Source organism: Phoenix dactylifera, chromosome 7 (assembly GCF_051530095.1).
Source record: "Phoenix dactylifera cultivar Ajwa chromosome 7, Ajwa_hap1_PhDact_Kaust_v1.1, whole genome shotgun sequence".
In the NCBI taxonomy this organism is placed as follows: domain Eukaryota; kingdom Viridiplantae; phylum Streptophyta; class Magnoliopsida; order Arecales; family Arecaceae; genus Phoenix; species Phoenix dactylifera.
Window position 1 is genome coordinate 1105523 of NC_143196.1, and position 12547 is coordinate 1118069.

Sequence of the window (12547 nt, forward strand, 5' to 3'; positions counted from 1 at the left end):
CTTGTTTACATCCATAACAAAAAAAAGCTGACCGATAGTTATCCAGTCCGGAGACTATAAACAGTGGAATCTAGCTCCAGGAGGGGAAAAAAGGTCAAGTAATTTGCTTATGGATACATTCCCTCTTAATTCTCCTTCCCAAGAAAATAGTGAAAATTCAAAATTATGTCAACTTCGGCGCTTAATTTTTGTTGCAATTATTAGAGGAATGCAGGCATGTATACATTACCAGTAAACCACAAATTCTCCAAAAATTTTCAATTCACGTTCTTTCCAATTCAAATAAATATCAATATAGATTGCAACTTTCCTTTTTAGACGGCTTCCAAACTTACAAATTATCGCATTTAACTATACACCCAAATACAGCATATCTATCATCTTTTGATTGATTAATAAAATTTTTAACATCAATGAACCATAATGATACAAGACTAGCACATTTCAATTTCCAACTTATTTTAAACGAGCACTGTGTTACCAATAGCTGGCATGAGGCAAGATGTTGCCGAGCATGGCCAAACTATTCTATGCAGGATGCATACAGACAAGCAAATATTTGGGCATTTGATCTGAGCGAGTCAGAGTACATCACATTATCATAGAAAAAAAAAACGCTTTCCTAGCAATGATACTGAAAGGAATCAGAGCACTAATATCAACAAAAAGAGAGCACAATTATCTGTCCTCGAGTACTCTGTAGCTCTTAATTTAACTGCACAGTCCATCCCATCTTATCCTCACTAAGACCCAGCTGCAGACTTGTTAGTGCAGAATAGAGTTGTTCAGATACAGCACCAACTCCCCTATTCCCATAATCCACCCTGAAACAATTTCAAATCAGCAAGATGTTACAAGTTTGATACAAATAGTAGCAATTCTTTGACACAAATTACCCCGCAGCTGTTATTGTTGCATTTTTTTACTACAGAAAGTTATAAAAATAGGTTCCTTAATCAGAAATAAGATACGTGCACTTCATTAAAAACTAAACCTTTCATAAATGAATCCATGCTAAGAATGCACACATGTTCCATGAACCCAAACTTTCCGACCAATAGTGAGTCCACTCTAAAGAAGGAAAGTTCACGTTTCACAATGCATGTGCAAAGTTCTCTCATACAAACGAGCAAATAAAGCATGTCTCTGTTGTTAATATATTAATGCTACCAAGTACCAAAATCATATAAACCAAACAAACATGTACAGCTGATTCAATAACACCACCACTGTAAGCATCTGTAGATAGATATTGATATGGAGGAACCTGAATTGTATAAAATATGTTCAAAAGGAAATATTCAGCCTTCAGAATAAAGAGAAGCATCCCCTCTAGAGAGTTATTTTTGTTTTAAATCACATAGATATCCTTATCCAATTTCATTCTCCAATTCGTTTTTCATTACCTCTGTCCAGGTAATTCTTCATATCTTCCTAAGAATAAGCCTCACATGATCACATGACTATAGGAATCCTAGAATATCAGGAACAAAACAGAAAATATAATAGTTATATTAACAGCACATTGCTACAAAAAAGGAAATTTCAAAACGTCATAATTGACCATGGTTCCGAATTTTATGTTTTGTTAAATCCACAAAGTTCACATGCACTGAGACAAGACATCATCTGGCTATACAGGATTTACATTTACTCTTCAACATTACAAGAGATTATTTTATAGCTTACGCTAAAAAGATAATTCCAGTGAAATTTGATTAGCAGCTGCTTCTAAAGCATCATGTTCCAATATGTAGGACACAATGATAAGTAGGTAACAAATAGAGAGGACAACCAACAGATTATAGATCTGTCATAGAAGGATTCAAACACCAATGCATACCAGTCCATAACAGCCATACCAGATCATCCTGGTAAGGTACAGGTACGAATACACCCCTGTACTGATACCATACTAACACATGGTATTTCACCTCTATTTTGCTATGGTAGCACCAAGAGGCATATCACACAGTTAGTATAGTATCGAACTGGTAATGTACCAGTCTGAGTATTGTCCCTGACATTTCAATCCCTGCTATCATGAGTTTTTGGAATCCAAATTCCATGTGGGAGAGTTCTCATTTGAGATTTCTTCCATCAATCGGGACGTGAATGATCAAATAATTAAGAGCAAAAGAATTGATTAGAACCAGGGCATGACAAAGTACTTACCTACTCCCAAGGTATGTTACACTTCCTACAGGTGATACAACAACAGCTGTTCCTGTGCAGAAAATTTCATCAGCATCAAGCAATTCTTCCACTGATACAAGGCGCTCCTCAACCTGCAATGTTTTGTAGTCACCATCAAGAAGTGTGAATATGAAAAGATAAAATTTTTATTAGTAGTTAGCCTTAACCAACAACATATTTGAGACAGTACTAGGACTGGAATCAGGTCTAAGTCAGGTCAGGTTTCTATAAAGCCCGAGCATGCTCGAGAAAAAAAAAAAAAAAAACAGACTTCAAGCCAAACCAAGGCTCAAAATTTCTTTCAGAATACCAACCCGAAGCCTGAACACACGCTCGGATTGGACTAGCCTGGATCTAGGCCCAAGCTTGTCCTCCGAGCTCTGACGCAAAATCTAGAGAGAGGAAAAGAGAGAGCGTGGAAGGAGAAGAGAGAAAGGAGAGATATCGGGAAGGAGAAAGGGAGGAGAGATTAGGAAGGAGAGAGGAGAAAGAGATTGCAAGAGAGAAGATCAAGAGAGAGATTGGGACGGGGGAGAGAGTGGAGAGTCGGGAGTGAGAGAGGAGATCGATAGAGAGATTTGGAGGGAGCAGGGAGGCATAGGAGAGGAGGGGAGAGAGAGAATGATCGGGTGGGAGAGACAAGGGGAAGAGATCAGGAGGGAGAAAGAAGCGAGAGAGAAGAGAGGGGAGAGAGATCAAAAGGGGGAGAGAGAGAGAGAGAGGAGATACGAGAGAGTAGAGCAGGGAAAGAGAGGAGAGAGGGGTGAGAGGGAGATTGGGAGGTAGAGAAAGGAGAGGGAGCAGAGAGAGGGGAGATAGATCAAGTGGGAGAGAGCAAAGATGGTGGCAAAGGGGAGAGAGAACGGAGAGGTGGACCTATTTTTGGGCTCAAACCAGGCCCATTGTCAGGCTTGGGCCAAAAACCAGCCTTAGCCCAGCCTAAAATTAATTCAGGCCCTATTTCTAGGCTAGAGCCCAATCCGAACAATCTCGAACCTAGCGCAAGGCCCTACCTAAAGCCGACCTGGCCCTATGGGCCTCAAGCTGGCTCAGGCCCATTTCTAGTCATAAACAGTACTGCAGAAACAAGTAGCTTCAGGATATGCAACAATCTAAAGGTAAATCGAATGCCAAGAAAAAATGCATAATCATATGATTAATGACAATTATGGAAATGTCAAACTAAGCTCTGCAAATATAGAAGTGAAAGCTATAAAACAAATCCCTATATAACTTTGAAGGTAATAGAACCATTTAATCAAGACAGACGGTGTGCTAAGAATATCTTCAATATAAAAATATTTATTGACCATTTAAAGCGAATACCTGGTAACCTTGGCCTCGAGCAACATCAATTATACTTTTCCTTGTAATGCCAGGTAAGATTGTTCCCTTTATAACTGGGGTTGATATAATTTTATCCTACAATAAAGATGCAGTTATTGCAATTCAAAGAATAGTAACAAGAATAGATAAATCAGCATATAAACTGACTGCCTAAACTTGAGAAGAGTTGAACTCCAAAACAAAGCATGAAAAGCTGCTGCACTTGGCCACAATAAAGGTACAACAAAACTATGTGTTCCATAGAAATTATGATGAACTTAAATATAAAAAATATAAAGAAAAAAAATTAGAAGCATCTAATGATCAAGTGCTAAAAAAAGGAGAGGAAAAAAAATCAAATCATTGTCTGTTATCTAGAATCATATCCTGAGACTTGTCCCATGTCAGATAGATCAAAAGTAGCCACACACACACTATTGAGATGGTTAGCAAATTAACTCCATGCAGGCAATTAGAATCTCTTATCCACTTTTTCTCGATTTACCTAATTCAATGGAGGAGTCTTGTTCCTGAGCAGGTGGTCTATGTTTCTTGATAAACCACATTCAATACATCATTCTTATTTTCAGGCAGGTGGAAGTTGACTTGAGAACAAAGTCTCATATCCTGGGTACCTGTATAGAATACTATGCCGACAATTTGGTCTGGATGGCTACTCATAACTCAGCATAGACAAAAGAGACAGAAACAGAAGATCAAACATCATAACTAATTCTAACATGTCTCTTTCTCAATTTTAGTCCGATGACAGTATGAGAACAGGGAAAGGAATCTCTGGAGGCAGTAATATTCCAACCATATTAATGGGATTATGAGATTGATTAATCATCACAATATTAATCACATCTTCAGGAATGACCAAATAAAATATATAAGCTAGATTAGTATCTTGTACATTATCCAGACAATAGACATGCTGCATGCGACAAACCTCAAAAGTTCAGTGTAGAAGGCATGTGCCATTGCTTGCCTTCAAGTTTCTAAACATGTAAATAGTAGAAACCTACAAACCAATATAGAGATAAAGACAGTACATGCTATCAGTTACTTTACAGTTCACCTGTGCTTGATACACTGGTCATTGGAAACCCTAAACCCTACAAACCCACATAGATAAAGGTAGTACATGCAATCAACTACTTTATAGTTCACCTATGACTGATACACTGTTTAGAGAAAACCAAATTGAGTGGTTCCCTTTACACTCTTCATCTTATGTGCAAATACTGCCCACTAAGAGCATCACCAGCTGCAACATTTTAGGCATTCCAATGCCATATCGTTTTAAGAAACAAGAAAAACGAAAATCACAGATTTCCATACCTTTTTTCTCGGTAGCTACAGATTTCCATACCTTCACGATAAAAACATTACAGGATGAAACTTCCTCCAGGTACTTTTTGTACACAGAGTCAAGATACAGAACATCAGAAAAGCCTTTGCCCTTAGCTATGTTCTGTGCCTTCAACACCTGTACAAAAATAAATAGATGAATATAAGAAATAAGCATACATGTGAAAAAAATATTAGTCAGGGTTTACCAAAGACTGAAAATCAACAATGGCTATATTTAATTGAATCGGCATATTAATTTTCAGCAAGAAATGAAAAATGAATCTCAACAGCAGAAAAACAACAAAGAAGTATATGATTAAACTTGACATTCAACAAGCCCAAGAGATCAGAACGAGGATCAATAAGCTAAAAATCAGCTAGAGAGAAAAAAAGTTAATTTCCTTGGAAGTGTAGCATCACTTATCATTACTTTTGCTAAGAATTTTTCTTGCCCTTTCTCCCGATGTATTTATTGCATAAAATAATAAAAGCAACCAGAAAAGCGGTAAAATTTTCTGCTTTATGCCTACCCTCCCCTTCCATAAAAATGAATGATTGTTGATACTTGATACAATGTAAGTCATATATTATTTAATGATAATTACAAATTCAAAATGAAGATATACAGTACTGATATACAAGAACTAAATTTTTATCCATAATGTGATCTTAAATTTGTGCATGTCATTATCCGACATACAAGCCAAAAAAAATAGATTGTTAATCTACACCATGCAAAAGAAGTTACCTGACATGGAAACTTAACTCCTGAACATATCTATTGCCCCTAAAAATGAGCCCAATCAATACCTGATTACTTTGATTCCAAATCTAAAGCAAACAAGATTAGAAAAAAAAAATACAAAAACAATCAAAGCATACCCTACCCATGATATGGACTAAACTCCCGCACAAGGTAATTCAATTAAGCGGAAGTATTTTGATTTCCATGTTACACTTGTTCATCTTCATAACTTGAATAAGCTCTCTACATAAATCTCTAAGATTTGGGAGGGAAATCAGACTTTAAAAAATTAAAAAGGTAATTTGATTGACAAAAAGATTTCTTACCATGACCAGAAGGTGCGATGAGGACATTCAGCTATAAAATCTTGTCAACTCTCCCTATAGTGCTTTACATTTCCTATAGGACCTACACCTCGGAACTCATCCAACGTACCAATTATGCACCACACTAGCACTTGTACAACTATTGGAATTATTTTGTCCTTATATATTCCTTCAAATGAAAGAAAGTGTCCAAGGTCATACTACTCAAAGTACCAAAGTTGTTTTTTAAAAAAAATATATTCTCTGTTCTTTGACCGCTGGCTTATTAATAGACATATTTCTGGAAATGCGAAGAACATAGTTATAAACCACTGAACTAATTTATTGTAGATTAGTTAAACCATTCTGAACTAATCTACTGTCAAAGTTTTTATATATCTCATGTGATTCTTCTCTTGGTTTCCAAACACACGAATATGCATGCATGCATATACACATCGAATGTTGCACACCAATATCAATGCCAATATTGCCTATATTTGTAGATCGAAATATCTGACATCCCTTAAACATGTGCTCCAACATCCATACCTATACACAAGAAACACAGGAAGCCACAAAGTGAAGCATACATGTGTATAGCATTAGAAGTAAAGCAATGCATAAACACACACATTATGGTCATAGCAATCTACACAAGTTTACTTGCAATGACATATGGAAGACATGAAGCACAAAAGGTTCTCAGATATGACAGAAGGATAGGACCCAATTACAGTTGATAATTATTATACTAAACAGACTTGTGTAACAAGGCTCAATTACCGAAGCATAATTCCCAATAGTCTTTATGCCTCCAGTTCCACCAGGGGTTGCGCGATGGAATTCATTTTCAACTATCAAGTTTATTGGTGCTAAACCCTCCTGAAAATGTTGTAAAAAATGTATCAGAAATGTTTAAAGGCTAATCATTGATCAAAACAGAATCCTGACAGAAGTAAATATAATTTTTGATGAGGTATAATTACGTCACAAAAGAAATCAACAAAAAACCACAGAAAACAAGTACGCCACACCAAAATCAATAGCACCACCATAATGTACAAGAGCATTTGGGTGATAAAAGATAGAGGTTTTGTGCGTCAAAAAGCAAATTACAAGAGAAGTACTTTAACCAACCTTAAAGTAGTTTCCAACAGGTGAAACGAAAATAAGAAATGTGTACTCGGGAGCAGGTGCAAGACCAAGAACAGCCCCACTTCCCATAAGTAGCGGTCTGATATACAAGGAACCCTTCCCTGCAGGTGGTACCTGCATCAAAGGATTAACGCTGATAATGACAAATTAGAATTACAAAACATGAACATATCCATGAATTGTAACATCGACATTGCACGGTACCCAGCGCTTATTTGCTAAAACAGTTAGCTTTACAGCATCTACAAATTGCTCGACAGTCGGTGCTGGCATGCACAGACGCTCTGCACCCATCCTCATCCGTAAAGCATTTTCTTCTGGGCGAAATAGCAGAATTGATCCATCTTCTTTTCTGTATGCTTTTAAACCTTCAAATAGACCCTAAAAAACAAGGTATCAATATTCTTTTAGATATAAGAATTGCAGAGAATTGATCTTAGAAGATATTGACGTCACATGCTATAAATAAGCAGTTTGAAATAATGCAAATGTATCAAATGTCATTCTCTATGCAATATGCAGATGGCCTTAAATGCTAGTTCTCACTAAAACTCAAATTTTTGGAACTCCATCGACAAGAAACTAATGGCAGAGCATGGCACGACAGAGGACCAGAGGACCAGTTCCTATTAGGGGTGAAAATGGATTGGATAATATCTGTCCAGATTCGTTTTTGTATCCGAAACTATCTATGGATAGAAATTTGAGCAACCGACTAATATCCGTATTCGTATCTATCAAAAAAAATGGATATGAATATGGATAGACAACTATCCAATCCGTATCCAAATATTCGATTCCATTTGTAACCTTACTTAATTTTATACAGCATTCATGAATTTTTAAGGAACACAAATGACCACATTAATATACTATTAACTTGATTTATTATCTACTTAGTGATATCTTTAATTCTGTGGTCATAAAGTTTAATTATCCAATTTATATCCATACTTTCGGTATCTAATTTGTATTGATATCCATTTAAAACAAATATTGATATGAATTTTTGCATCCGACTAACATCTGCATCTATATCTTTATTCGTCAAACAAAAAAATATGGATATGGATATACTAGTATCCGATCCGTATACAATCCATTTACAGCCATGGGAACCATGCATGGACTATAGATCTTGAATATGAAGAGTAGAAAGTCGTGGTGGCTACCAATCACATTTAATCAGAGCTCTAGCAAAAGGCACACGCATAAAGTTTCTTCCAAATATTTATTACCATCCCATAAACTATAAGATCCATTTCAATGGTATTGAAAAGAAATGTAGTGACAATTTGGATGAACAAAGCTAGACATGCTTAGACAAGTCATAAGTACTTCAGCCACACTAACCTGTCCATAATTTAAGACTCCAGAGGCTGGGTTTAAGTCAATGGGGCCAAAATGCTGCAATTCACCTTTTGCAAATGTTCCATCTGGAGAAGATTTTGTGATATACATGTAATCAGTTGGCACTAGTCCAAATCCAATATTTTCCCAGTCTAAATCAACTGTGGCAGAAGCTTCCCTGTTGAGATGCATTAATTACCACAAACATTTGAGATAGAGCAAAAGGATATATTAGAGGCACAAGAAAGAATGGATAACATAAATAATTTGTCAATTTGAATATCTCTGCTCTCAAAAATTTGAATATTCATTCTTCATATGGAAAAGGTGTGCTTCTCGAATAAAAAACAAGTTGGAAGGAAAAAATGTGACTGCAGCCCAGATAAAACCATTTCATTGACAACTTCACCATAAGTCCACATCACCAAAGTAGACAATTTCACAGCTCAAAATTGGAAAACCAAACGTCAGTATCCCATTAACCGAAAAGATCCATCTTCTTGACGAAAAGGGGAGCAAAAAGCAGCATAAACATGCATGCACATATGCATGCACATGTGCACTTTCATGCACACATGTCTCCACAAACATGCATACAGTCATGCATATATGCATGCATATGTACATAATTATTTGCGTAGATTTTTTACTAATTAAAGAAAAACAAGAGTAGAAAGAAGGTCTCTTTTACCAGTATATTTATCTTATATAGACCGTTGACTCCTCATTTTTCTGTTTTTACCTGTACCATGAGGTTGTAATGATTAAACGGCAACCTCAAAACATCCGAAGTTCTTTTATCTATCCACAGAGTAGTTCTCTAATCAGAACAATTAGACAACAAGAGATGTCACTTTTGAAAAGGAAAAATAAGTTGTTGAGAAAATCAGCACAGCAGCTTCTTGTTCCCCATATACCATTAGAGAAAATAATTCCTCTCCAACTAATTACCTAATTTTCAACTTTCAGTATACTCATGTTAAAAGATAATGAAAATTCTAAGCTCTTCCTTCACCAAAAACATGCATATGCTGCTTAATTTTGCCAACAACTGCAGATCTGAAGACTGATTTCACAGGCATATTCATTTAGGAAGATGTTCTATTGTTTGTGAAACCAGAGCCTCTTTAGGAACTACAGATCATATTTTTTGTTTCTTTTCGATAGGTAGAACTACCATACATCTTCTTATCAATTCTGATATCTACAGTATGAATATCTATATGCAAAGTATGTTGTTTGGTCATGTCCTCCGACAGTGATGTTTCCTGATTTCTCAGAATTCATCATCCTATTGCAATTGCATGCAGTAGGGGACGAGGACCTAAGGACGTCCACTAATGATATGGTGATGATTATTGTCAAGAATAACAACACCATGTGTTACATGGAAAATATACACTAAAAGAAATCTAAACTTGGCATTTAGTTAAAAGGATAGGCCTCATCGAGGAATCAAGTGCTCATATAATGTGTAAAGAGTGAATGTGAAGAAAATGCCATGGAAGTTTGTTATAAATTATTAAAAGGGACAGATGAGATGGCAATAACACTCATATTTTTGCCTATAAGGGAGCTAAGAAAGCAATCTGTCGAAATAAAATGTTAGAGCTAAATAACTGGAACGCATGGTCAATAGAGGGACTAGAGTAGCATGAGGTTGAATAAAATGGAATTATAGTTTGAAAATACATTCAGTAAGACCTTGCTAAACCATACACCCTGATACATGTCCAAATATCAGTTGTATGCATTTCCATGAGACACTAGCAGCAATTTAAGTTCAAGAAATTGTTTTTATTTAAGGTTTGCATACAAAAGAAAGGGAAAAACATCACAGATAGTTTGCATGCAATAATACTATATTCCATGAGAGCACCAATGCTCAACTACATACTTGTAAGTACTTGCTCCCATTGCTTGACATTTTGTCATGTTAGAACTCGCCATGCCAAGAGTTGACATGGAATGAAGCTGATTGTGAATCTGCAGAGATGAGAAAGAAAGAACGTTCAAACTTCTCTGCGCTGTAACATAAACTTTTAACATCTACCAACACTTTACATTGAGAATTAGACAATAATCATAAGCTTATGCTTCATCCTTAAACAAAATCTACAATCCTTTGGAAAAATCATCTCTCGATGCTATTGAATATTACGGGAAAGGTTGGTGTAGAAGGAGCTCATGAATTGGTAAAACCTCTTTACTTGATACACTTCGAGCAGAAAAGCTCAATATTCAAGAAATGCTACAGCACATGCAATCATAAAAAATAATGTGGGATGTTGATTTGGAATCAAAGTTAGAAACAAGAGCAGGTAAACCGAAAAATAACTGACAAAACGCATCAAAAACTTGAGATAAAAAAAAGGCTTCCACTGACCAAGAATAGGAATAGGACCAGCGTGAAGGAAAGTATTCTCAATTAGCTCATTTTATTATAGTATACAACAGATAAAGCATTAAAAAAATAATTTTTGATTCAGAAAGTATAGATCATTGGTGACTTGGGGGTTAAAAAACCTAACCAATTCTAGGTAACTGCAGCAATAGGTTGGTCCTAAAAGAGAAGTATAGCCATGCCCCTTCCTCACCGAATCCAGAATAGAACCAAATAGCAGCATGACTTTTTCTTTTAATATAACATTCACGAATACTACAAAGGGCATCAGTCTAAATCCTCTTGGATTAGTTAAAAAAAGGCATCGGTCTTCTATTCATCAAAATCATCACTCAATGTACTAGTTTTTTGCCAAAGATGCCTCCTTTAGCGCAAAAAAATCGAAGGTTTCGCGCAAGAAGACGATTCAAAACCAAAACCAAAATCATCAAAATCGAGTCTTTCATAAATCCCAAATGCCATCGCGACCATATCGCATCAAAGAAACGAAAACCATGAATCGAGAAACCCTAAGACGATTAGAATACCGATAAAAAGAAAGAAGACAGAGGGGATACCTTGAGAGAAGAGGAGGAGGGGACGTGGAGGAGTGTTCGGTGGTGACAGTCGGCGAGGGAAGGGGAGGGAAGAAGGGAGGAGAGAGAGGCGGCGTGGTTGGCGCGGAGGCGAGGGAGTAGGAGGCTGTATTCCATGGCTGGCTTCTCCTTCGCTGCCTCTCGCCCTTCGATTTCGGCGGGGGGTTGACAGAGCGAGAGAGAGTTTTGGGTAAAAAACGCTCTCTGACCCCGCTTTGTACTCGGCGGCTTGAACGCGTGAGTGGAGTCACCGATGGTGAGGCTTAGGGTCTCCATTGTTTCTTACTTTCTAATTTAGGCTCGCGGTTCTTCATTTTGTATAAATTTCAAAATTATTATAAAGTTAAAAATGTATAACCTTATATTTTGCATTTCTAAAGGATCCACAGCCAATGATGCTGCGGATTGGATGGCTGCATATGTAGCTTATCACTCCAGTGGTATATTGTGGACTGGAGATGGTGAGGTGTCTTTGGCACTCCGAGGTATCCTATTTTTTGATTTTATTAGATGTATTCGTATCCGTTAGATATGATCCATCCGTTTTAGCAAAAATAAAAAAAATAAAAAAGAATCTCAATTCTTATTCGAGATAGGTGAGGCTGTGTGTTATTGGGAACCTATCAGATTTGTCCAGCCAATTTTATATCCCAAATGCTAAGTTATCTTACTCATGGGCATTCTTGTGTGTGCATTTTAATCTCACGCAGCTAGATCATTGGTTTTGTCAATCTCGACTTGCATTTGCTTAGTATCAGATTAGGTTCTTGTGGAACCTTAACTGCAGCGAGAATCCAAGCATCTAATGGCAACTTGTGCCAATATGGTCGAAAGCAATCCGACTCCGCCAACTATAGCGCCACCACCAATTCAAGTCAAATTCCTAATGCTCTGCAGCTCAAGTTCACCTGTGGCCTTGCCATTAGCCCAAGTTATAATCAATCTCCAAACAAACAGAAGCCGTCCAACTATAGTCTACTTCTAGTAATGTTTTGAAGGTAGATGAACATGGGCTAGCCAATAAAGATTGGAAGCTTCTTTTGCAATGTCATTTGCCATGGGCATAAGGCTAAAGTGGCAACTGATGCAGATTATGTCGATAACTTTGCTTCGATAAAGCTTATCAACAAAC

At 36.8% G+C, this 12547-nt stretch overlaps 1 protein-coding gene across 1 annotated transcript; it reads right to left on the reverse strand.

The window, feature by feature from the left end:
* Window positions 1-424: 424 nt before the first annotated feature.
* LOC103707528 (branched-chain-amino-acid aminotransferase 3, chloroplastic-like) lies at window positions 425-11649 on the reverse strand. The gene is made up of 10 exons (XM_008792056.5): window positions 11398-11649; window positions 10334-10422; window positions 8440-8614; window positions 7291-7467; window positions 7069-7200; window positions 6715-6813; window positions 4898-5014; window positions 3523-3618; window positions 2176-2288; window positions 425-824 (listed from the first exon to the last, which is right to left on the reverse strand). The coding sequence occupies exons 1-10, from the start codon at window positions 11530-11532 to the stop codon at window positions 707-709; spliced, it is 1251 nt and encodes a 416-aa protein (XP_008790278.2). The 5' UTR covers window positions 11533-11649; the 3' UTR covers window positions 425-706.
* Between the last annotated feature and the right edge of the window lie 898 nt (window positions 11650-12547).

Coding starts and splice junctions, on each gene's coding strand:
- LOC103707528 (XM_008792056.5), bottom strand. CDS start 11,532: ATGGAATACAGCCTCCTACTCCCTCGCCTCCGCGCCAACCACGCCGCC. Junction 7,468..8,439: donor GAGTCTTAAATTATGGACAG/GTTAGTGTGGCT, acceptor CTTGTTTTTTAG/GGTCTATTTGAAGGTTTAAA. Junction 5,015..6,714: donor CTATTGGGAATTATGCTTCG/GTAATTGAGCCT, acceptor ATTTTTGTACAG/GTGTTGAAGGCACAGAACAT.